Raw genomic sequence first — 26,992 nt, forward strand, 5'->3', positions numbered from 1 at the left:
TCGAGAGACAAAGTCCCTCGAGTGTGTCCTAGGCTGTCCCCCGGGCATTCTTCCTGTGAGATGTGCATTGAACACCTTCTGGGTGAGGCATCCAGGAGGCATCCGATACAGATGCCCGAGCCACCTCAACTGGCTCCTCTCAGAGTGGAGGAGCAGCAGCTGTACTCCGAGTTCCTCCCCTATTTTTAAGAGAGTGCCTGGCCACCCTGCGGAGGAAGCTCATTTCAGCTTCTTGTATCTGGGATCATGCTCTTTTGGTCATGACCCAAAGTTCACGCCCATAGGTGAGGGTAGTAAGGTAGACAGACTGGTAAATCGAGGACTTATGGGACCATGTCATTTGCAAAAAGAAAAGACAAAATCCACTGTGAACAGGACCAGTGACAAATGGCAGCCCTCCCGAAGTCCAGCATGCCCTGGAAACAGGTGCGACTACCGGCAATGCGGACCAAACTCCTGCTCCACTTGTACAGAGACCGGATGGCCCCGAATAAAGGACCCCCAACTCCATACTCCTGGAACGCCCCCCATAGGGCCCTACGAGGGACACAATTGAATGCCTTCTTCAGGTCCACAAAACGCACGTGGACCAGTTGGGCAAACTCCCATGAACCCTCGAGCACCCTGCAGAGTGTGTAAAGCTGGTCCAGTGTTCCACGGCCAGGACGAAAACCACACTGCTCCTCCTGAAGCTGAGGTTTGACTATTGGCAGGAGACTTCTCTCCAATACCCTGGCATAGCGTCCCTGCATTACCAGGGAAGCCGAGGAGTGTGATCACCCTGTAATTGGAACACATCCTCCGGTCACCCTTCTTATGAAGGGGGACCACCACACCGGTCTGCCAGTCCAGAGGCACTGTCCCCGACTGCTACGCAATGTTGAAGAGCCACATCAGGCTCGACAGCCCCACAACATCTAGAGACTTGAGGTACTCAGGGCAGATCTCATCCACCCCCGAATCCTTGCCACCGTGGAGTTTTTAACCACCTCGATGACCTCAGCCTGGGTGATGAAAGAGTCCATCTCCGAGTCCCCAACCTCTGCTTCCACCAGGGAATGCGTGACGGCAGGATTGAGGAGATCCTAGGAGTACTCCTTCCACCGCTCGATAATGTCCCCAGTCGAGGTCAGCAGCTCCCCACCCCTACTGTAAACAGTGTTGGCGAAGCACTGCTTCCCCCTCCTGAGTTGCTGGACGGTTTGCCAGAATTGCTTCGAGGCCAACTGGTAGTCCTTCTCCATGGCCTCACCGAACTCCACCGAGGCCAGAGTTTTTGTCTCTGCCACAGCCCGGGCAGAGGCACGCTGGGCCTCATGCTACCCGTCAGCCGCTTCAGGAGTCCCACAAGGCAACTTCAGCCGATAGGACTCCTCCTTCAGCTTGACAACATCCCTTACTGCCGGTGTCCATTACTGGGTTCGAGGATTGCTGACGCAAAAGGCACCGCAGACATTACAGCCACAGCAATGGCCAGCAGCATTGACAATAGACGCGGAGAACATGGTCAACTCGGCTTCTGTCTCTGCAACCTCCCCCAGAATCTGGTCGAAGCTCTCCCGGAAGTGGGAGTTTAATACATCCCTGGCCGAGGGCTCCACCAGACGTTCCCAGCAGATCCTCACTATACGCTTGGGCCTGCCAAGTCTGTCTGGCTGTCTCCTCGTCCAGTGGATCCAACTCATCACCAGGTGGTGATCAGTGGACAGCTCAGCCCCTCTCTTCACCCGAATGTCCAAGACGTCTGAAGACACCACTACAAAGTCGATCATTGACCTCCTGCCTAGGGTGTTCTGCTGCCAAGTGCATTGAAGAACACCCTTATGCTTGAACATGGTGTTCATTATGGACAATCCGTGACTGGCACAAAGTTCAATAATGAAAAACCACTCGGATGTAGATCAGGGAGGCCATTTCAGCCAGACTCACCGCTCCAGTTGTCACTGTTGTTTCCCACGTGGGTGTTGAAGTCCCCCAGCAGAATGACGGAGTCCCCGAAAGGTTAACTATCGCCCTTGACAGAGACGTTAAAAAGGCCGGGGCACTCCGCACCACTGCTCGGCCCGTAGACTGAAACAACAGTCGGACACCTCTACCCGACACGAAGGTGCAGGGATGCAACCCTCTCATCCACTGAGGTAAACACCAAAACGTGATGGCTGAGCTGGCGGCAATAAGCAAAGCCACACCAGCCTGCCGCCTCTCCCCGCGGGCCACTCCAAAGTAGAAGAGAATCTAATCTCTCTCCAGTAGCTGGGGTCCAGAGCCCACACTGTGCGTCGAGGTGAGTCTGACTCTTACAACCTGGTATCTCTCGACCTCCCGCTTAAGCTCAGCAAGGTGACATTTCATGTCCCTAGAGCCAGGTTAAGCATCTGGAGATCTGGTTGTTGAGGTCTCCACTTTAGTTTGCTGCCCAGTCCTCTTTACTGCAGTTCTTAATGGTTCCCCCTGCAGGTGGTGGGCCCACTGGGTATGGCCTCACTTCTCACGTTCCGGCTTGGCCCAGCTTGACCCTCACTGTAACCCTTAAGAAAATATGCTTCAGCCTCACTGCGTTAGTATCTGCATCTGGTTGTGCAGATCTACATGTTATCTGGATCAGGATTTGCTGATAGGGGGTGAAAGGTGTTAGTGTGTTAGACTGAAGTGCCACTGTCTTTGCTTTGTATTGTCAGACTTGTTCTGTGAATCCCATCTCATCTTTACAGCTCAGTGACGCATGTGGATCAGAGGCATGATATGTCACCTTTTGTGACAAGGTTATTTACCTATCCTGCAGTCAGTCACACTGAGACAGGTGTACGTCACCTGTTCTAGTCTCTGCAGCTTCAACAGCTAAAGGGTTATCGGGTCTCAATCAGAGCCATCAGATCAGGTTCAGATTAAATTGTTCAGCCGATGGTGAAAATCACGTCATGCTGACTTACAGGAAGTGTCTGCTTTCACTATGTTCTTCTGGTTTGGTCCCTAGCTAGCTTGGACCTGTAGGAAAGTATTGGTAATATCCGTGTGTGGAAGTGGTGCATCTTCTCCCAAACAAACCATCAGAGGAACATGGACAATGAAGCGGCAGACCCAAATTAACACAGGATTTGTTCTCTGTCACCAGTGATAGATGTTTTTATTCCCACCTGTTCCGTCTAAATGTGCCAGAGATGGAAAACGACCATCCACCGTGGGGACCTGTGTTGGCACTGATCTAAGGTCTAAACACTGGATGTGGCAACAATAGTATTATATGTAGCCTCGGCATCATCGTGTGCAGAAATACAGTACAGACCAAAAGTTTGGACACACCTTCTCATTCAAAGAGTTGTCTTTATTTTCATGACTATGAATATTGTAGCTTCACACTGAAGGCATCAAAACTATGAATTAACACATGTGGAATTATATACTGAACAAAAAAGTGTGAAACAACTGAAAATATGTCTTATATTCTAGGTTCTTCAAAGTAGTCACCTTTTGCTTTGATTACTGCTCCTCACACTCTTGGTATTCTGTTGATGAGCTTCAAGAGGTAGTCACCTGAAATGGTTTTCCAACAGTCTTGAAGGAGTTCCCAGAGATGCTTAGCACTTGTTGGCCCTTTTGCCTTCACTCTGCGGTCCAGCTCACCTCAAACCATCTTGATTGGGTTCAGGTCCGGTGACTGTGGAGGCCAGGTCATCTGGCGCAGCACCCCATCACTCTCCTTCTTGGTCAAATAGTCCTTATACAGCCTGGAGGTGTGTTTGGGGTCATTGTCCTGTTGAAAAATAAATGATGGTCCAACTAAACGCAAACCGGATGGAATAGCATGCTGCTGCAAGATGCTGTGGTAGCCATGCTGGTTCAGTATGCCTTCAATTTTGAATAAATCCCCAACAGTGTCACCAGCAAAGCACCCCCACACCATCACACCTCCTCCTCCATGCTTCACGGTGGGAACCAGGCATGTAGAGTCCATCCGTTCACCTCTTCTGCGCCGCACAAAGACACGGTGGTTGGAACCAAAGATCTCAAACTTGGACTCATCAGACCAAAGCACAGATTTCCACTGGTCTAATGTCCATTCCTTGTGTTCTTTAGCCCAAACAAGTCTCTTCTGCTTGTTGCCTGTCCTCAGCAGTGGTTTCCTAGCAGCTATTTTACCATGAAGGCCTGATTCACACAGTCTCCTCTTAACAGTTGTTCTAGAGATGTGTCTGCAGCTAGAACTCTGTGTGGCATTGACCTGTTCTCTAATCTGAGCTGCTGTTAACCTGCGATTTCTGAGGCTGGTGACTCGGATGAACTTATCGTCTGCAGCAGAGGTGACTCTTGGTCTTCCTTTCCTGGGGCGGTCCTCATGTGAGCCAGTTTCTTTGTAGCGCTTGATGGTTTTTGCGACGGCCCTTGGTGACACTTTCAAAGTTTTCCCAATTGTTTGGACTGACTGACCTTCATTTCTTAAAGTAATGATGGCCACTCGTTTTTCTTTACTTAGCTACTTTTTTCTTCCCATAATACAAATTCTAACAGTCTATTCAGTAGGACTATCAGCTGTGTACTGTATCCACCTTCTGCACAACACAATTGATGGTCCCAACCCCATTTATAAGTCTTGAAATCCCACTTATTAAACCTGACAGGATACACCTGTGAAGTGAAAACCATTTCAGGTGACTTCAGGTGACCTAGAATATAAGACATATTTTCAGTTGTTTCACACTTTTTTGTTCAGTATATAATTCCACATGTGTTAATTCATAGTTTTGATGCCTTCAGTGTGATGCTACAATATTCATAGTCATGAAAATAAAGAAAACTCTTTGAATGAGAAGGTGTGTCCAAACTTTTGGTCTGTACTGTAGCTCTGTCAACTGCAAATATTTGACCTTCACACACAGTTCTGAAAAAGTTTAATTCCTTCTCCCTAAAGATGGCTTTTGCATAAATGTGTCAATGACAGCTTTGAACAGAAGCAGAACAAGCACATTTCCTTGTTTTCCACCAAGGAAATCTTTAGAGCGATTGTGTGACAGCTTCTGCTGTTGTTTTCTGACTGTAACATGTTCTTTTTCAGATGAAGCTGATGATGATGATGACCCAGAGTACAATATCCTGGATGACCTCGATGAACCGGACCTTGAGGACTACAGGACGGACCGAGCCGTCCAGATCACCAGTAGGTGTTACTGGGTGGTAGTGTTGGTTTGGAGTAGCTACTGGTGGTCTCAAGTTCAAAGTTCTTTATTTGTCTCCCATGGGAGAAATTTACCTTGGTATAAAAGGGCACTGTTGCTCAACAATAAAAAACATTCAAAACCACAAGGAAATGACTCCAGTACAATAAAAACATTAGTAAATAACAAACCATCAATGTGCAAATATGCTAACTTTAAAAATGGCTGTAGAATTAACCAAACATAATTTCCTGAATATTATGAATTGATTTGTTTATTGACAGCTTTAAGAGATAGAGAAACAAATTACTGTTTGTACCTGTTATATTTACACAGTGGTACTGAACATAGGGGAGAAAGAATCACGCGAGTGATTACTTGTTGCTTCTCTCTTGCAGTAGTTTAATGCAATGGAGGAGAGAGCCCCATAGTGGAGAATGGAGCCACTACCAATCGATCCCAGAAAAGGCTTACTAGCTGATTCCTGATGCACACATCGCCATTCCCTTGAAGAAATTACATTAATTCAACATGAAACCTCACTTTTTAACACTTTGTTTTACTGTATTTACATTGTTGTTTAGGCTTATGCTTATTAATATGAATGAATATTTATGTAACCCTTTTTACTGTCAACTCTTAAGTATGAAATCAACGTATGAGCACATCTATATAAAATCTTTTAGTACCACATTGGGGGTACAATAGTAGTCTTTCCACCTGGGCAACGCACAACAGTGCGTTGCCCAGGTGGGTGTGGTCTGTAGCAATGTGTCTGGCTCTTTTCTGGACTCGATCTCATTGTGGTCTGAATTGCTGAGGGGAAGTTTTGCTCTGGTGGTATAACCTCCTTGAAATTACCGTAGGACTTCTCCAAGATGTTACATTTCACACATTGATTGAAGCCAAACAGGCTCTTATCCAGGCTACAGTGCTTAAAGTCTCCAAGTATTAACATTGGAGCATCAGGTTTACTCTGCAAGTGACGGTGGACTCAGTCGGTGATTTGATGAGTTGCCCTGCTGGGTTTCCAGTTTGGTGGAATTAAAACAGCGCACACAGATATGTTCCCTTGATAAGTAGTATGGCCTTGATGTAATACACAACAATGCTAGTTGCAAATTATGTCTCTTGCCGCTGTTTTAGTACCAATTGTCCTTAATATAAAAATATATAGTCTATTTCCAGAGTTTGAGTCCCTCTCCATGCACATATGGGATAAGCCATCTAATCTAATAAAGTTGTCTGGTACACCACTGCCAAGCCAAAGCTCTGAATACCATTAGATCAGACTCATTATATTCATGACGGCTGCTGAGATGTAAACCGAGCTTCTCCAATTTGTTTTTTTCAGAGAAGGAAGTGAACGAGCTGCTGGAGGAACTCTTTGAAACTGTGAGTTTGTTTCACTGATTTCTAATCCTGAGGCTTTTTCTGGGGAATGTTTTACTTCTTGCTTCATTTAAATCAGACATTGCTGTGGTGATCCAGTTATTATGAGTGATTTGGATTGTTCAGTGTTTTTGTTTTGTGTTTTTTACTTGTGTCCTCTGTAGCTCCAGGAGGAAGAGGTTCCAGCTGAGGAGCAGGAGGCCCCATTAGTGACTGCTCCTAAATTTAATATCCCGCAAGCCTTACGGTAACTCAGCTTAAATAATTAATGGTGAAAATGAACTGAATTTGTTTATTTTCAGAAGCATTCAGCTCATCTGTGCTGAAACATCTGCAGTCACCATATGGCAAACGGGGACGAGGCTATCATCTAAAAATACATCACCTCAGTCCTAAATCCCTGAACATCAAAGGTAGCACTCAACTACTCTCAGTAGGAATCTGTTTTCCCAGGAAGTCCTAGGAAGAAGTAGGATCAAACTTATAGAAGCTTTAGTTTAATGCATCTGATGGGATTGGCATGATACTAAAATTTCAAACTCAATACCAAGAAAAATATTCAACACTAGTTAGTTTTCAATACTGCAGGAAAAACACATGTATAAAATTCTTTTCCTGAAGATTTTCCTGAAGCCAAATCTGTAAGCAATAGCCAAGTCCTCAGCCAATTAGATAAAAAAAGACATGTAAACTTATCTAGCTAAAGATCGGAGAGCACTTTCTAGAAGGGGGGGAATGTAGTGGGAGGAAGACAGATCATCTATATGCATTGTTGTATAGTGGCTTTCTGCTAAAAAGGCAGCAGTGAGCCATGAAGAGGATGTTGATGCTGTTGTCATGTATGAGCAACACCTCTGGGAAGATTGAGCTGAATCAGCAGCTGACTAGAGCAGCCTGCCTTCTAGGTGACTCAAATGGGTATGCTGTGTAATTCTGGTTTTTGTGTGTAGTGAAATTAGTGTCTTGCAGTTTTTTAGCAGAGAAACTAAATTACTGCGGTGTCTTTGTGTTTAGATCAGCCGTTCTAAATGTCTGGACTCCGGTATGTCAAGCAGGACCCGGGCCAATGAGCGGAAAATCCAGCATAAATTGTGGAATTTTACATATAATATATGGAGTGTCATAGTTACAGGAGTTTTAAGCTTCCTGCATGACCCTGCTGTCTTAATGTCAGCCATCAGTGTTCAGGGGAGCCACTGCAAGGGAGGTGAGAGGCTGATGGCGTTTGTCTGCAACACGGCTGTGGGAAGATATCCCAACTTGGGGCTGGCTCAGTTTATTTTAATGCTCAATAAAATCACCAGCAACATAAACAAACCTGCCCACAGGAAAACAATCTTACTTATGAATAGAAAGTCTACTAGCTGTAAAAACTGAGCTGACATCAGACTTTGTCATACCGCAACAGGTTGGTTTGGCTATAACTATTATTAAGTGTCAACAGCAATTATTAGCAAAGTTAGGGATTTTAATCAAAATGACCAAGTCGGGTCACCAGTTGATTATAAGGTATTAATAGCCAATCAGTTCTCAGTCTCTGTCAGTTATGGTTGTATGAAGACCTGTCTGGTGAGGTGTGGTGCTCTGATCTCAGAATGAAAAGCATTTTAAAACAGCAGCGTCATGATAAAGGACAGGAAAGAAAAGTTGGACTACAGATGGAAATTCATGAGTTCAACTTGTTGGTAAAATCACAAGATTAAATGAACCCCCTGCAGGAAAATTTTAATCTTTAACCCATTCATTGATGCACCCGGTCCATATTTTTCCTTGAGGAGGTGGCAACTCCTTGGAACCGTTCTGACCCATTATGCATCTCCATAAAGGGGCAATATTCCTTTAAAACGTTTCCACGTCTGGACCAAGAGTCAGAGACTTCCTGGAGCTCTGTATCTTCCTCCTAATTTCTTCTAGGAGGACCCATCTCATCCAGGGGTCTTTAATGGTGAATTGTTTCTCATTGTGGAGATAGCGAGGTCCTTTCTGCGAGGTCCTTTCTGTTCCAAAGGGGAAAATCCTAATTGACCTTTAACCCCAGTAGAAACCTTTAGCAATATGTTTTAATAGAACCAATAGGTTTAACTTGGATCTAAAGGAACTCAGGGATTCAGCATCTCTGCAGGTTTCTGGAGGTTTGTTCCAGATTAGTGGAGCAGAAGAACTGAATGCTGCTTCTCCATGTTTGGTTCTGGTTCTGGAGATCCAGAGTAGACTGGAACCAGAAGACCTGAGTGGTTTAGAAGGTTGATTCAACAGCAGTAGATCTTTACTGTATTTTGGTGCTAATCCATTCAGTGACTTAGAAACTAACAGAAGGATTTTAAAGTCTCTTCTCTGAGGTCCAGGGAACCAGTGGAAGGACTTTAGAACTGGGCTGATGTTCTCTACCTTCTAGGTTCAAGTGAGGACCAGGCAGCAGCGTTCTGGATCGACTGCTGCTGGTGAACCTTTTAGGTTGTGAAGAACCTGCAGCGATCAGTTCAGATAAACACATGAATGAGTTTCTCCAGGGTTCTGCCAGACATTGGTCCTTTTAATCCTGGAGATGTTCTTCAGGTGATAGAAGGCTGACTTAGTTATTGTCTTTATGTGGTTCTGGAGGTTCAGGTCCATCACTACACCCAGATTTCAGGCCTGATCAGTGGTTTCTAGCTGTAGAAACTGAAGCTGTGTGCTGACTCTTGATCTCTCCTCCTTTGGTCTAAAAATAATGACTTCAGATTTGCTTTTTTTTCCAACAGAAGAAAATTATAATTCATCCACGCATTGATTTGTCCTCTGCATCGACCCAACACTTGAATAGCTTACTACCCACCTGGTGACGTTGTAATGTAGAGCTGTGTGTCATCTGCATAGTTTTGGTGACTTATCTTGTGGTTATGATCTGAGCTGGGGGGGGGAGCATGTCGATATTGAATGGTAGGGGTCCCAGGATGGAACCGTGGGGAACCCCACATGATGTAAAGTTACCTATAGATATAAACAAGTCCCTGTCCTTCAAATAAGAATTAAAACAGTCAAGTTCTGTACCAGAAAGACTGACCCAGTTTTCCAGTCACTCCAGTTATATACCATGATCAACAATGTTCAATGCTGCGCTGAGGTCCAATAATGCCAGCTCTGCCAGAGGGAAGTAGAACTAATGGTGGCTACCGTCTTAGCATAACATTAGCAGCTCAGATACTGGTTACACAATTAACCACCATAAACAGAACGAAACATGGTGAAAAAAACAATATCTAAATTGTCATATCCTAAGCCGATTTTCTCTGCCCAAACACAGCCTCTTACTGTGGCTCGTTCTGATGAACAGGAGAGCATGTTGAGTTCAGCAGGTCCAATCAACAGAGATAGGACAGCTGCTTTTGGTCTAGTGGCTGTAGCGAGTGTCTGCCCAAACTGGCACATGTGGACAAAGTGCAGGGCTGTGGTTTCAATGCTATCCTCATCAGAAGGTGGGGAATAACAACTTTGTCAACGTAATTAGGAATTATGGCGCGTTCACACCGAACGCAGTTTCTGGGAAAGGAGCGGCCAATTTACATGTTATCCCTATGTAGAGGCGTGTTCAGGAGCGGCGCGTGCAAAGGACACGGAGGGCGCGGCGCGCCAAGCGAAGCGGGAGCAAGAGCGATGGACGAGTTGAAAAATCTGAAAATTTTCCTAAATTCGCGTCGCATTGCGTCAACCAATCAGGGACTGGATGTGGCTGTGACGTAGGGTGAAGGACCAAAGCGGAGAAGAAGCAGTTGTCAGTGAAGATGGAGGACCAGATCATAGTGGCGGTGTGTAGCAAGCCAAAGTCGTATGACTCAACTAATTACTTTTACTGTACCGTTAAGTACAGAAAGGACCTGGTTATGTTTAGGCACGAATATCTTATATTTATAAGATGTGGACATTAAAAATCGGCTGTTTTTTTTTACTGAGCTGAGATTTATTTACTCACTGAAGACATTTGGACAGGCGTTCAGCAGCGGGGATACAGCGTCGGTAGACCGCGGTGAAGTTAGTTTGAAGTTGGATGTTCAATCTCCGCGGAGTTAGCGTCATCTAGCTCACGGTTGATCCGATTCAGGCACTCAGATTTTCCACGATTGTTTGGTTCGGAAACTTATTGACAGTCCCTAGTGAACCACCGCGCGTCAGAAGAGGGAGCAACAGAGAGCAGCTACCCGAAATCTGGGTGCCTGACTCGGATCGGCCATGGGCTGGATGCTGCTGGCTCCGCGGAGCTTGAGTGTCCGGCTTCGGGCGGGCTTCACTCCGGTCACCGGTAGTTGGCGTCCCGGAGGCCAATTCGTCTCACAACGCGGGACAGCAGATCTTCGAATTGGGTCCTGGATAGACGGAAGTACCGCTGAAATCGACCGTCATCCAGACGCAGCTCCTGGAGTAGGTGGTGGTGATCTCCGAACTGTTCCCGTCCCTGAAGAATCTGGTGAACCCAGGTGTGTCGACATCGGCGGCTTTTTTCGGCTCTCCACAGGTAAAACACCGTGATTATCCGTGAAATCCTTGTCGGTTCAGTTGATACCAGCAAGCAGCAGATGGAAGCTCCTCCTACTTGATGACGCGGCGAAGCGTTGCCGCTTGTTGCCAAATGGCAACGCGGAGTTCATGCGGAATGTCAAGCGGGCAAAAGCACACAAATGAGGCGAAATATTCGCAGAATCCGCTTTTGGTGTGAACACACCATTAAGCTCAGATTCTTTCTGCAGAAGCCCAGCCAGCCAAATTCAGGTGGCTAAACTTATTTTGGCTGTCGTATGGTCACTTGATATACAAACAGGCGATCGTACTTATGATTCAAGGTTTCTTCCAAGATGTGGTATTTTCTCGGCCTGCGAGCTCAAGACGTTCTTGCGTGTGTTCTTCCCAATGCAGCTTCTGGAGGCTGTGGGCAAAGAGAAGAAAATGCTGCTGATAGCAGAGTTTTGTGGCTCTATAACATCACAGGAATTCTGGCTGAGACCCATAAGATAATGCTGTTGGAATGCATTCTGGAATCCAGAGTTTTTACCTCTATCTTCTGGTGCAGTTCAGTCTTTTTCCAATGGCTGGACCCAGGACAGATTCCATTGCTTGGTTAGGGTTAGTTATTCCTGATTTTTCTTCAGGAATTATATTTAACAGTCTTTACATGCTTATGGAGAACTGTCTTCAGTGAATGCAGTAAAATCCTACATGTTATGAGACTGATATCTGTACCAATACAAATCTGTACCAATACAACCCAACTGCAGATCTCCTTTATAAGTTGGATTATAGCTGTAACATTTCTATATTTTTTTTTTGTAAGTATAAATGTCCTTCATTCTATAAGAAATGTGTTTTTTCCGTCAAGGGAAAACCTTGACTCTGCTAACAGCTGTTGTTCTTCTTTTGACTTCTGTCTATAACAACTTCCACACCACAGAGTGCTGTCAAAAGCACGGAGTACTTTGTTGTGGGGTGTTCACTGAGCAGAAAGAAAGATTGGGGTTTTGAGGTACTTCTTGTATCATCTGCTGATGTTTTTTTTCTGCTGCTGTGAAATCTCTTTTTAGCGGAATTTGTACAAAAACAGACATTTAAATTGTAATCATGCAACTGTGAACACATTGAGACCCTCTGGTTGGTTGCTACCTTTGATGGGTGGGTCACCATAACAATAAATGTCTGAAACCCTAACACATGTTCAGCTGTCCCATCTCATCAGTAACATGTCACACCCAGTCCTCCTGTTGGGACGGTTCAGCAGAGAAGTGCTGTGACCGTTTGGGTCAGGAGGAAGAGAAATTTCCTCAGCTACTTCTTTTACTAAAGGTCTTTAGAGAAGAATTCAGCCAAGAGGAAAACATCCTGTTACCTCTTCTGACTGAAACACATCCTTTCTCTACCAGAGTCAATGAACAGAAGTACATGTGCTTTGAAATGTGACAGTTTTTTCCACCAGTAAGAGGTTTAATTGCATTGAGGTATTGTGCTCTATTTTATCAAATTTATGCTTTGGATTGTTTTATGTGAATCAGCTGAAACTGATGAAAAGAAAACTGTTCGGAGCTACTGATGGAGTGAAAGGTGTTTTTAGATTAGACACTTTTGAATATTTGATTGCCTTTGTTGCCTTGTGTAGTTTTGAGGCTCCATTAGCTGGGATGTTGACGGAGCGAAGGGAGGTGGTCAGAAAACAGTATGAAGCTGTGCATCAGAGGAGAGCTCTGCAGGATACCACCAACCATCTCCGGAACAACACAAAAGATTTATCTAGTCCTCTTCCTCACGCTTTAGCATCTGTCTTTGTACTGGCAAGCCAGACATGCCCCGCCCTCCACCTGGACCCTGCCCAGAAACTGCAGCTGCAGCAGCAGGTGCAGCAGGTATGTAGGCTGCACTTTGCGTCTTTCTTAAATTGTTGTATTTGTTTGGCCACCTAACCCCAGGTTGCCTACTGATCTGTGCATCACTGTATGAATGTGAGTGTGGCTGTAGTGTAAAAGTCTTTGAGAAGTTGGAATGACAAGAAAAGCTCTATAGAACTTCAGTCCGTTGATTACCAGAAAGTTTCATCAGGAAAACCAACTGGGTTCATCATTGAACTTTATTAGATATGTAAAAAGGACGTATGTAAACAATATTGCATGAGAGGGACAACACTCAGTAGAATACAGTAGAAATTATGTAAAAATCTATAAATTAGTTTATATTACAATCAGTCATTGGTCAGTCGTGGAGTGCATCCAGACTGGACTTTTGTTCTGGTTAAGGTCAGAACCTAGTGTGTTTCTCATTAACTTTAATGCAGATGGTAGAAGTTGGGTGAATTGTTGATCCAGGAGGGAATAGAAGCAGAACAATGTACTTCTTTCTCTATTGAGTAAAAGCTCTGCTGAGTTGGACAGACTTTGTAGAGCAGACCTTAATGAACAGAGGTCATCACATAACCTGATGCTTCTCTCCTGCAGCACGTGCAGCTGCTGACTCAGGTTTACCTATTGAGCCGCCGAATCCACGCCCTGAACCATGAGACACATGTGACCAAACGCTACCTGGTGAGTAATCCACACAGACCCCCGCTTAACTGTAAGGCAGGATTCAGGGCTGGGCTGGGTGGCAGATTGTTCCGGAAAGCTGCTGAGATGAAAACAGGTTCAAACACATTTACCTTGTTGATGGATGTTGATGGATTCCTAGAGTGTCCTGCAGCCACTTAATTAGGTCCGCCTGTTTAATAGCTGCATCTACTGGTGGTGAAGATCACTTGCTGAAGTTCACAGCGAGCGTGAAAGGATTTAATTTAATGAGGGTGGAATGAATTTCAGAACCCACTGATCCACTGGGATTTTCACCGACAACCATCTGTCATGTTTACTGTTTACTAAGGTCTCAAGCATAGAAACTATCCAGAGCACAGCAGCTGTGTGGTTGAAAATGTCTTGCTGATGTCAGAGGAGAATGGGCTGACTGGTTCCAGATGATGGAAAGGCAGCAGTAGTCAAATAAGGGCTGGTTCCAACCAAGTTCTGTCAGAACATAATCTCTGAACACATGTACAACCTGGAAGAAGATAAGCTTCAGCAACAGAGGACCATACCAGATATTGCTGCTCTCAGCTAAGAACAGGAAACCGAGGCTACTATTCACGCAGGTTCACCAGAACTGCACCAGAAAAGAAAAAACGTTTCCTGGTCTGAGGAGTCTGGATTTTAGCTGCAACACTCAGATGGTCTGGTCAGAATTTGGTGAAAGCAGCAACTGGAACCATCCTGCCTTGTACCAATGGTTTAGACTGGCAGTGTGGGTGTCATGATGCAGGAGATAAGTTCTGGGATCACTTGGGACTTTTCCAGCTAGAAGAATCAGGAGATCACCTGTAACTTTTTTACTGGGAATTAAATATTTTATGAAGAACACCATAAAACATTTAGTTTCATCGCTGAGTCAACAGACAGGACAAACAGACAGCGTTTACCTTTATACAGGTCCTTCTCAAAATATTAGCATATTGTGATAAAGTTAATTATTTTCCATAATGTCATGATGAAAATTTAACATTCATATATTTTAAATTCATTGCACACTAACTGAAATATTTCAGGTCTTTTATTGTCTTAATACGGATGATTTTGGCATACAGCTCATGAAAACCCAAAATTCCTATCTCACAAAATTAGCATATTTCATCCGACCAATAAAAGAAAAGTGTTTTTAATACAAAAAACGTCAACCTTCAAATAATCATGTACAGTTATGCACTCAATACTTGGTCGGGAATCCTTTTGCAGAAATGACTGCTTCAATGCGGCGTGGCATGGAGGCAATCAGCCTGTGGCACTGCTGAGGTCTTATGGAGGCCCAGGATGCTTCGATAGCGACCTTTAGCTCATCCAGAGTGTTGGGTTTTGAGTCTCTCAACGTTCTCTTCACAATATCCCACAGATTCTCTATGGGGTTCAGGTCAGGAGAGTTGGCAGGCCAATTGAGCACAGTGATACCATGGTCAGTAAACCATTTACCAGTGGTTTTGGCACTGTGAGCAGGTGCCAGGTCGTGCTGAAAAATGAAATCTTCATCTCCATAAAGCTTTTCAGCAGATGGAAGCATGAAGTGCTCCAAAATCTCCTGATAGCTCGCTGCATTGACCCTGCCCTTGATAAAACACAGTGGACCAACACCAGCAGCTGACACGGCACCCCAGACCATCACTGACTGTGGGTACTTGACACTGGACTTCTGGCATTTTGGCATTTCCTTCTCCCCAGTCTTCCTCCAGACTCTGGCACCTTGATTACCGAATGACATGCAGAATTTGCTTTCATCCAAAAAAAGTACTTTGGACCACTGAGCAACAGTCCAGTGCTGCTTCTCTGTAGCCCAGGTCTGGGGAATGCAGCACCTGTAGCCCATTTCCTGCACACGCCTGTGCACGGTGGCTCTGGATGTTTCTACTCCAGACTCAGTCCACTGCTTCCGCAGGTCCCCCAAGGTCTGGAATCGGCCCTTCTCCACAATCTTCCTCAGGGTCCGGTCACCTCTTCTCGTTGTGCAGCGTTTTCTGCCACACTTTTTCCTTCCCACAGACTTCCCACTGAGGTGCCTTGATACAGCACTCTGGGAACAGCCTATTCGTTCAGAAATGTCTTTCTGTGTCTTGCCCTCTTGCTTGAGGGTGTCAATAGTGGCCTTCTGGACAGCAGTCAGGTCGGCAGTCTTACCCATGATTGGGGTTTTGAATGATGAACCAGGCTGGGAGTTTTAAAGGCCTCAGGAATCTTTTGCAGGTGTTTAGAGTTAACTTGTTGATTCAGATGATTAGGTTCATAGCTCGTTTAGAGACCCTTTTAATGATATGCTAATTTTGTGAGATAGGAATTTTGGGTTTTCATGAGCTGTATGCCAAAATCATCCGTATTAAGACAATAAAAGACCTGAAATATTTCAGTTAGTGTGCAATGAATCTAAAATATATGAATGTTAAATTTTCATCATGACATTATGGAAAATAATGAACTTTATCACAATATGCTAATATTTTGAGATGGACCTGTATATAGATAGATATATCTAGATAGATGGATAAATATATCTATATATACATCTAGATAGATGCATAGATTATTAATCGCTAGAATCTTCTATATTTTCAGCCCTTTTTTCAGATCTATGACCTTTGCTCAGAATTTAGCTGCATTCTGCAGATTGTTGTTTATGTCCAACCAAGTATTAAGGTCTGGGTAAATAATAATAATGCACCAACCGTTGACTTGCTAGATTTAGATACCTGCTACATGGAGAAAGCTTTTCCACATTTTAACTAGGTTGCAAAATGCAAAAGAATGAAGAAAACTGTTCTGGATTAATGCTACGTCAACATCAAGGGGCTTCTACTTCCACCTCTCTGCCTGCTCAGACGCTTTTTTCCTAAGCTCCCCGTTTGCTTGCTTTCTTTTACTCCTAACTTTTTATCTCTTAGTCAAAATTACAGAAATATTGGACTAAAACAACTACTTACCAACGACTCCCAAGGATTATTATTACTTTTATTTTTTTTCTAAAGGATTTTGATGCTTTTATAATCAAACTTCAAAGAAGGACAAGTTGACGACAGCTAATCAGCACAAAATGCCTCTCTTCACCATAGAGGACTTCGACAAACGTTTACAGACATTGTCTGTTTTGGAGATGAAAATCCATGGACTAGAAGTGAATGTGGAGGTGAATATGAGGTACAACGATGATTTAACTCTACCTGTGATCCCAAACAGTGACAGCCAGCTCAACAACTCAGCCGTCAATCAGAACACTGAGAATAAACCTACCAGCAGACCCCCCTGGCATGTTTTAGGGGCATGCCCAAAAAATCAAGGTGGACGACTCACTGGAAGATCTCAGCAATTTAAGAAATTAGAATGGCCAGAATTACAGAGAAATGTCCCCATTTCCCCTGGGAAAAGGAGACTTTGACAGCGAGCTGCTGTCACAACAACTGATAGGAGTGAGACAGCTGGAAATGATGGAGTTCTCCTCCAGAACAGATTTGTTCTACTACAGAATGAAAACCAGGAAAATGATCCATCTTCTGAGAACAATAAAAGGTTTGAGAACAACCTTCATTCTAAACAGTCTTCTCCTAAGCTGCCAGAGAAAAAGCGCCCCACCAGACCAAGAACCCTAATAGTGGGCAACACAGCTGTGGATGGGATTAAAAACTTCTGCAACAAGAAAAACACAGAAGTTCTGATTGGTACCAGTAACGTGGTGTCTGATATCTCAGAGAATATTCTTGCAATCACAGAAAAGCGCCCGTCTCTAGAAAACCTTATTATACACTGTGGAGCCATGGATGACGTGGCTAAGAAAAAATCAGAAGTATTGAAGGAGGATTTCACTCGTCTTCTGAATATTGTTGGAGGTCTCAATATCAAGGTGTTTCTCAGCGGACCCTTTGCACAGATTTTCTGTGGAGATGAGGTTTTTTCCAGACTTCTGATGATTAATAAGTGGTTGAAAAAAACATGTGCCACCACACTTGTGAACTTCATCGACAACTTTAATATTTTTTGGGAAAAAAGACAAATCTTCAAGCAAGAGGGTTTCTGTTTGAACAACCCAGGAGCCAGACGTCCAACATCTAATCTCTTCTATTCAGTAAATAATCCACCAGCAGCTTCAACCTTCAGCAGAGAACATGGAGTATCAACAACAATGATAACGCTGCCTCCAACAGCTCCAGCAGAAACAATCAGCCAGTGGGCTGAGAAAGAGAGGTCATCACAAAAGGTCTCCCCGTCGAAATCCACAGGAGAAGTGGACCCCCCCATTATACCCCCCCTCAAACCCAGACCCCGACCCAGAACGCACAGAACTCTCCCATCTCCCCACTGAGCCCAGTTCTTGCTTTACTGGATTCTGATAACATGGAAGGAGCTCTAAGATCGGGACCCAAATGGTTCTGACATCTTCTCCATTCAACACCCCCCGTGGCCGAGGACCTGCTACTAAACCAACATCTTCCAAATGCTGCAGACCTCCACCACCTCCTAATCTATCTCCTCCTAATCAGGACCTTCAAATCACTTCTCTGTGATACAGTCTGGGCCCCAGTGGTAACTCTATCAGAAATGATCATCTCCAGGAAAAACTTGGGCCCCTAATAGGAGATAGTTGTAAAATCTCTGTGCTTATACGTGACAAAGAACAAAGCTAAAAGGATAAGAGACAGTAATAAACAATCAATGAAAGCCATAAACTGTCAGGTACAACCAGACACAGAGTTAATATCAGAAACTAATTCATATAAACTGGCTTTATTGAACATTAGATCTCTGTCAGGAAAATCATTTTTAATCAATGACTTCATTACTGACCACGATCTTGATGTTCTGTTTTTAACAGAAACATGTTTACATGAATTTAATGAAGCTCCCATTCTGATAGAGGCGACGCCTCCAAACTACTATTGTCTTTGTGAGAGCAGACAGCAAAGAAAAGGTGGAGGGGCCACTTTGTTTAAAGATTTATTAGAGTGTAAAAAAGTATTTCTGGGCAAATTTGACTCTTTTGAATATTTGGCTCTCCAGGTAAAGAGCCCGGTCTGAACCATGTTCTTGAATATTTACAGGCCTCCTAAGTCCAAAACAAACTTTATCAATGATTTTAATGAACTTTTATCTGTGATATGTGTTGATTATGACTGTTTAATTATTGTGGGAGACTTCAACATTCACATGGACAATCCTGAAGACAGAAGTCCAATAGATCTATGTGACACTCTTAGAAATGTTGGTTTGACTCAACATGTTAAACAGCAAACGCACAAACAGGGACATATTTTGGACTTGATCATCACTAAGGGTCTAAACATTTCCAAGGTGTCTGTAACTGATGTTGCTCTATCTGACCACTTTTCTGTTATTTTTGAAAGCATCATCTGCAATGACTCAGTTTACCAAAGAGACATGATAAGAAAACGCATCTTTAAGGACGGTGCTGCTGAAACCTTTAACCAGATTTACTCTTCTACCTCCACTTTGCCCTGTAACACTGTAGATGAGCTGGTAGATAACTTTCATTCTAAAATCTCAGACATCATTGATTCAATTGCTCCAATTAAAGTGAAAGTTGTTTCTGGGAAGAAAATGTCTCCATGGAGAAGTGCTCCACCAGTCAGAAGTGAATAAAAGGAGTGTTGAAAAGCTGAATGCAGGTGGAGAAAGACTGGACTCCAGGTTCACTATATTATCTATAAAGAGAGACTATACAGATATAACCTACAACTGAAAAATGCAAGAGAATCTTTCTTTTCTGAGATCATCAGTAAAAACATTAACAATGCTGGTGCATTATTTGCCACGGTCGACAGGTTAACAAACCCTCCTGTAACTGTAGCATCTGAACTCCACTCTACCAGGACCTGCAATTAATTTGTTAACTTCTTCACTGAAAAAACCCAAAAGATCAGAGAGGCAGTCAGAACATCCACATCAACTCCAGGACCAATGTTGTCTCCAACTAGAACTGATTTTGACAAAATTTCCCAGTTTCACCAAATAAACTACAAAAACCTAGCAGAAATCGTACAGCAACTAAGTTCTTCTTCCTGCAGTCTCGATCTTTTACCCACAGCTTTCCTTCAGAAAGCTTTGCCTGTAATAACATCTGATTTAACACAAATAATAAACACGTCCCTTTTGTCAGGTATTTTCCTCCAGGCCCTGAAAACAGCAATTATCAAACCTCTATTGAAAAAGAGTAACTTGGACAAGCTGCTACTACAGAACTACAGGCCTATATCAAACCTCCTCTTCATCAGTAAGATTATTGAAAAATCTGTGTTTCAGCAGTTAAACAACTTCCTAACAACGACCAACCGCTTCGATGTCTTCCAGTCAGGCTTCCTGCTCACCACAGTACAGAGACTGCTCTTGTCAAGGTGTTCAATGACATCCGTATAAATGCAGACTGTGGAAGAACCACGGTGCTGGTATTATTGGACCTTAGTGCAGCATTCGACACTGTTGATCACTCCATTTTATTAGAGTGCCTGGAAAACTGGGTCGGCCTTTCTGGTACAGCACTCAACTGGTTTAAATCTTATTTGAAGGACAGGGACTTTTTTGTGTCAGTAGGTAACTTTACATCAGAGACACAAAAATCACATGTGGCGTTCCCCAAGGATCCATCTTAGGGCCCCTCCTATTCAATATCTACATGCTCCCCCTAACTCAGATTTTAATAAACAACAACGTAAGTTATCATAACTATGCAGACGACACACAGCTATACGTTACGATGTCACCAGGTGACCATGAACCCATTAAAGCACTGGGTAAATGCTTAGAAGAAATCAATGCATGGATGGGCCTAAATTTTCTTCAGCTGAATCAAAACAAAACTGAAGTAATAATCTTTGGACCAAAGGAAGAGCGTTTAAAAGTTATCACACAGCTTCAGTTAATACAGCTAGAAACCAGCAGTCAGGCTGGAAACCTGGGTGTAGTGATGAACTCAGACCTGAACCTTCAGAGGCACATAAAGACAGTAACAAGGTCGTCCTTCTATCACCTAAAGAACATCTCCAGGATTAAAGGACTAATGTCTCAGCAGGACCTTGAAAAACTAATTCATGCGTTCATCTTTAGTAGAGTTGATTACTGCAACGGTGTCTTCACAGGTCTGCCTAAAAAGTCGATCAGACAGCTGTAGTTGATCCAGAACGCTGCTGCCCGCGTCCTCACTAGAACTAAGAAAGTGGAGCACATCGGCCCGGTTCTAAAATCCCTACACTGGTTCCCTGTAGCTCAGAGAATAGACTTTAAAATACTTCTGTTAGTCTATAAATCACTGAATGGCTTAGCACCAAAATACATTACAGACTTGTTGTCAGTGGATCAACCACCCAGACCTCTCAGGTCTTCTGGCTCAAATCTACTCTGCAGAACCAGAACCAGAACCAAAACATGGAGAAGCAGTTTTAGTTCTTATGCTCCAATAATTTGGAATAAACTCCCAGAAAACTGGAAAAGGGCTGAAACCCTAAGTTGCTTTAAATCAAGATTAAAAACATATTTGTTTAGAGCGGCCTTTGACTGGGCCATCTAGGCATGATTAGTTAAGTTTTCAGTCCAATTTTTCTTTCGTTTTCTTATCCATCATTCTATTCTCTTTATTTTTTTAAGTTACCTCTGATGTTTGATTGTCTGTATCATTGTAATGTTTTTCCTTATGTACAGCACCTTGATGCCTTGTTGCTGAAAATGGTTGTATAAATAAAAATGACGACTTACCAACGGCTTACTCTGACTATAGGTTGTTTATACATTTCATGTTAGCCCCGTTGGGATCTGCAATCTTATTTTAAAGAAGGACGTGTTGACACAACATACAACACAGCTGATGAAATTATGCTAATGAAAGCACTAAAATAGCAACAGATGAACGGCTAAGTGTCATTAAAATGGGACGAAGAGGCAGCATGAAGGCTAAGCTCTGAATGTTCAGACGGGATGATGAGATTTAGAAAGGTGTGACTGCACTGATTTGGGATGTAAAAGTTGATAAAGATGATGCTAATAGTCCAATTATTGATTTAATATATTGAAATGCTCCAGTGGATGTATATGTGTGTTTGATGTCCAGTTGATCAAAGAATACAAAGTTCAGCAATGTGGGAAGCTTACATCCTGTTATGAGCCCTAAAGCACTGCAGTAGAAAGTGTTAGATCTGGCAGAAGCAGTCAGGTAAATATTGTCTCCATTATTCAGGACAGGTGGGAAAGTTTCTGGTATTCTGTTTCTAAAAAGAAACAAAGCTGTTGGTTAATATGATAATAAAAAGAGATTTTCATCAGTTTTTATATTCTGATACAAACTCCATACAGCAGCCTTGGTTAGTTGAGCTTTCTGGCACTTTGTGTTGAGTTGCATCCGACATAAATCACATCAACAGGTTTAGGATGACAATAAACTGAAATCATCATAGAGACGAATGAACGAATTAGGTATTTCCCCTAAATCATCGACATAAATAGTAAATATGGGGAGTGGGAGGACTGAGGATGGTGAATGTCCATTGTTGCCATTTAATAAACTAAGAGTGAGAACAAAGAAATGTAGAGCTGCTAAAATCTCTGCAGACCCCACACACCCTGCACATAAACTGTTCAGAGCTTTACCTTCAGGTGGCGCTACAGAGCACTGTTCACTAAAACCAGCCGCCACAGAGACAGTTTCTTCCTCCAGGCTGTTTCTCTGTTGAACATTTAATAAAGTACAAAACAACAGCATACAGATGTTGCAAATGTACCTTTTTATTATTATATATGTGTATATTGTACATTGTAAATATGTATATTCTGTAATGCAGAAACAAAACCAAAGAGCAAAGTGGACCGGAGTCAAATTCTTTGTTTGTATGTATGAACTTGGCAATAAAGCTGATTCTGACATTGCTACTGACCTGTGTCTGCAAGACATGAAATGAAAACAGATTTAGATATATGGCTCACACAAGTCTTTGGAGTCCGACACTTCAACATCATTTATCCCTTTCTGTCATGGTGCTGTTTGGCAGCCTGGTAAGGTGACCATTCTTTGCTGGAGCAAAGCTTATGAACCAGTAATAATTATTTAATATTATGGCATCCCTTCCTGTCATTAATGAGTTTTTAAGCAGGTTTTCAGACCTCAGATTTTTTAACTAAGAAACTGATTCAGCAGTAATCTCTGCAGCTCATTGTAACGTAAAGGCCTTAAGATTTATTTAGTAGTTAGGGCTTTAATGATTTACATTTAATTAAACAAGAAAACTGAGACCTTAAAAGGTGTGACTTGCTCAAGTTTGAAAAAAAGGTGTATGGTCTGAAATTGTCAAACAGGACAGAAGTTTTTACTGAACCGGTTTAATATTTCAGCTTTTCAGACACTGGGACTGAATTCAGTATTCATAATTCAGGGTTATGAAGGCCCTCGGTGATCTGGAAAAAAAGTTGAGCTTTCTTTATGGCAGCAGTAAAAAAGTTTCATGATGGTCTGAAATGCAGCCGGTCGGCTCCAAAGCCAGATTTACTTGCAGGTGCCCATAACTTGTTTGTTTTGTGCAGAAAACCCAGCAGTGAACCAGATACTGACACAAACCTTAAACTTTGAAGGACATTTTTCTGAACCAGGTCAATATTTTCAGCTTATTTTGTTAATGAGGCATTAATAGCCCTGAAAGCCCTGATTTTACAATGATTAAGCAGAGAACCAAGTTGCTGAGTATTTATATGGCATATTTGTAACAAGTGGGACCACTAGCCGGTCCCAGCTAAAATCACCTCCATCAATGAGGTCCCTAACCCTCTGGACAGACTGGGGAGGGAGGGTGTGCAGGACTGATGGGGAGTGTCTTCGTGGTGTCTCTCTGTGGCAGGACTAATATGTCTCAGGAGGCTTAATAGCCGTCAAGCTACTTGTTGATATTTGATGTTTTAACTGATGAACTGTCCTGCCTCTAAGCTTGTATAGATGCTCAGGCATCCAGGACAGTCCTGTCCTGTCTCTGTAAAGTTGTCTTTCAGTGGGACAGACAATTAGATATTTTTTTACAGGTCTGATCTCCATTCTCCTTCTCCTCTTGCAGGAGGAGCTGCAGCAGTTAGCTAGTCGTCGGGAAGAGCTCCGTCTCCCCAGCAGTTTTACAGCATGTAACCTTCAGGGGGCGCTAGATCTTCTTAAGGAGGTAGAACAGAGAGAGCAGGCTCCACCCGCACGTCCTGGTCCTGGTTCTGGTTCTGGTTCTGGAGCTTCCAAAGGGCTGCTGCCGACAATCACTCCAACTACCAGTAGTAAGACAGAAACCTTCTAAAACCTAAACTTTATTCTTTGTCTTTGAAGGTCATTTTTGGTTCTGGTCCTGTCTAGGTCATGCTTTCCCGTTACTGCCCGCTGACACCGCCTGGCTGTTTGCCACACAACCTGTCTTCCTGTATCCAGAACTACTTCCTGTGTGTAGCCTTGACCCCACCTTAAACAGCAAACAACAGCGCAGACTTTACACAGGAGGAGAGGACGGGTACAGATTCACAATATTTCCACACAGAATGTGGCTGAAATCAGATTCTGGTTAATGCAGAATATATCCATGACCTGGTCACTGGATACATCAGTTGCAGATATGTTTGCACAAAGTGACCTTGTTCCCATTTCTCCTTGGTGCAGGCTGATTGTTCTGGGTCTAAAGCACTTTGAGGGGGCGGATCAAACTGATCAACTGATCAGCTCCTACCTGCTCTGTAAAAGTCGATCGAACATCAGGAAACGCATCCGAGAGATGAGTGGTCCAAGAGCTCCACAGGGCAGCGTGATTAAGGTGACATCATCACACCTGTATAATTTACCCAGGAGATGATTACATCATAGATTTCTTTTTTGAAGCATTTGATAATGAGACAATTGCATTTGTTTTGTTTTCAGTTGTTCATGACTCACGGAGTTGTTCCTCCGCTGCCTGTCGCCTGCAGCAGAGTTCATCCAGAAGACCAGCGGCCCCCAGTGGACAGAAATACCTCCAACATGCCAAAATGGCTAAAGGTCAGAGGGCAGTAGTGACCTGTTAAGAGACTTGTCAATCAACTCTTATAGATTACGTAGCTATCAGCTTACCTGTAATGGTTCTTACCTGTAGAACAGTCAACCAATCATCCAAAAGAACCGACTACACGGCACTCATTACCCCCAATCCCTCCCCCCGGGCTGCACCCTCAGGCTCCACCCCTCTTACGTAAATAAGCCTCAGGTGCCTCGGCAAGTCCAAAAACGCCTTTTCATCCTGGCCCACAATGCATCTCTACTTCCCCTCGCTAAAGCCCCAACAAACCAACCAGTCGAGCAGCGGGTGGAGCAAAAGCCAATCAGCCGTCTGTCCCCTCCTCCTCCTGGTGTTGAGTTACTGTCAGACTCCTCTGCTGTGTCGGGACCGCTACCGTTGGCTTTGTCTCCATTCTGTGGGACCGTCCCATTGACTGCTGTTCATCCAAGGCCCTCCAACCCCATATGTCATGATGTCCTCGGGTTTGGCTTTCCTGTTGGGCAGAATATGCAGCAGAAATCTGCTCCATTTCTCTTACCTATCAACTCCCTATCACGCTCCAGTTCTACAACCCCCATAATGTCTTGCTCAGCATCTTCACGAGAGTCAGGCCACTTTCTCCTCCAGATGGTGGGGACACCTCCAGTTTCCTGTTCTACCACTTTCTCCCACCATGCCATTGGTCCTGAGTCCCTTGGGCCAGTTGAACAGCAACACCCAAAGAGCACCATCAGTCCATACCCACCATGTGAAGAAGAAGTAAAGGACAGCTCTCCATCCACACTAAGTCCATTCTCGTCCAGTGCAGGAGACAAGGAGGAGGAGCAGGAAGAGGACTGGTCTGTGATGTGTGTTAGTCTAAAAGGAGGAGAAGGAGGGAACGTGGAGAGAGGCGAACAGGAGAAGACAAAGGATGGAGGTGACCAAGAAAAGGGGGAAACTGACGGGGATGGAGAGGGTGAGGAGCAGGGGGGAGAAGAGGATGACGGAGAAAGAGAGGAGAGGGGAGGAGAGAGAGAGGATGGAGACAAGGACCGTCGTGGTGATGAGGAGGAGGATGAAGAAGACGACGACGAAGAAGAGGAGGAGGAAGACTTTGACGACCTTACACAAGACGAGGATGAAGAAGAAGTGATGTCATCGGCATCGGAGGAGTCTGTGCTGTCGGTTCCAGAGCTACAGGTAAATAATTTATTGGGTAGTCGATGATGTCATCCACAATTGTGTTGTTATGACTACAGCTGGCGTCTCGTGCAGGAGACGATGAAGCAGCTGACATGGCTAGCAGCGGAGCGGCGCCTCTGCAATGGAGACTCAGAGGATGACCACTCTCCAACCTCTCAGGAGGACGAGGACGAGGAAGACGATGAGACTAAGGGGGAAGAGCCAGAAGAGGGGCGAAGCTTTAAGACCAGTCTTGACAAGGAGATGCCATCCGGAGAGAAGACAGCAAAAGGACGAAGGTGTTCGGGACGGGGACGAGGTGAGATCTGTCTGTCAGGTTCGTTTGATTCTGCTGTGAGAACACATTCATCTGAACTAAATGTTTTTCTGTTCTTCCTGTACTCTTGGGACCTCTTGTCCTAAACGTCCCCTGTGGACCCCTGTCCTCTCTGTCCTGTTCACAGGTCGCACTCCTCCCCTCCGTGGTTTGGCGAGGACGCGTCAGGAACGTCTCAGTAAGGACACCTCCAAGCTGTCTCTACTGTATGACGAGAACCTTCTGGAAAAGGACCCGCTCAGAGAGAGCAAAGATGCAGCGTTTGCTCAGAGCTACCTGAACAGGGTTAGTTACAGAGCTGTAAAAAAGTATTTACACCTTTACAGATTTTTTCTACTTTTCTTTTTATTTCAGACTAATGTTTCAGGTACACAAACACTTGTTCTAACTGCATTATTTGAAAGCAGAAAACAGTTCTTCCTAATACTGAAATAAAATATTGACTCTTGCCATAATAATTTTGTTCATTGTAATATTTATTTTCTTATTGATTTTATGTAAAAAACAAAAATGGCAATACATTTTGTAGTAGTTTATTAGAGCTTGTACCTTGATGTACTTGGATATCAGTATCAGTCCAGTCCTACTCACTGGGATTTTACTGTCTACAGGTGCGTGAGGCACTGGAGGGTGCACCTGAGCAGGTGCATGAGTTTGTTTCTCTGCTCAGCAAGTTTGAACAGGTGGGAGAAGGACAGGAAGTGACACAGCTGTTCAGGAAGCTGCGCTGCATTCTGGGAGACCATACAGACCTGCTGCGAGACTTTGCTGCATTCCTGCTTCCTGAGCAGGCACTGCTATGTGGACTGGTGAGCATGTCTTCACTAGTTATTAAATTAAATAAATGTAATTATTTATTGCAGTTTACCATCATCTCAAGCCATGCCCACTGACCAA

General features: G+C 43.9%; 1 protein-coding gene across 3 annotated transcripts in view; it reads left to right on the forward strand.

Moving 5' to 3' along the window:
* LOC124865805 (GON-4-like protein) overlaps positions 1-26,992 on the forward strand; it is a 48,341-nt gene that overhangs the window by 13,644 nt on the left and 7,705 nt on the right. For 2 of the 3 annotated variants that reach the window (XM_047361239.1, XM_047361241.1), the window contains 13 exons: positions 5,051-5,152; positions 6,505-6,545; positions 6,707-6,789; positions 12,661-12,904; positions 13,490-13,576; positions 23,647-23,851; positions 23,928-24,078; positions 24,225-24,375; positions 24,480-24,596; positions 24,691-25,776; positions 25,852-26,095; positions 26,223-26,380; positions 26,707-26,904. In XM_047361239.1, coding sequence (XP_047217195.1) covers positions 5,051-5,152; positions 6,505-6,545; positions 6,707-6,789; positions 12,661-12,904; positions 13,490-13,576; positions 23,647-23,851; positions 23,928-24,078; positions 24,225-24,375; positions 24,480-24,596; positions 24,691-25,776; positions 25,852-26,095; positions 26,223-26,380; positions 26,707-26,904 — 2,867 coding nt within the window. The remainder of the gene's footprint in view (positions 1-5,050; positions 5,153-6,504; positions 6,546-6,706; positions 6,790-12,660; positions 12,905-13,489; positions 13,577-23,646; positions 23,852-23,927; positions 24,079-24,224; positions 24,376-24,479; positions 24,597-24,690; positions 25,777-25,851; positions 26,096-26,222; positions 26,381-26,706; positions 26,905-26,992) is intronic. The other variant, XM_047361240.1, reaches the window with a different exon arrangement.

The sequence above is a fragment of the Girardinichthys multiradiatus genome, chromosome 3, assembly GCF_021462225.1.
Source record: "Girardinichthys multiradiatus isolate DD_20200921_A chromosome 3, DD_fGirMul_XY1, whole genome shotgun sequence".
NCBI classification, from domain to species: Eukaryota; Metazoa; Chordata; class Actinopteri; order Cyprinodontiformes; family Goodeidae; genus Girardinichthys; species Girardinichthys multiradiatus.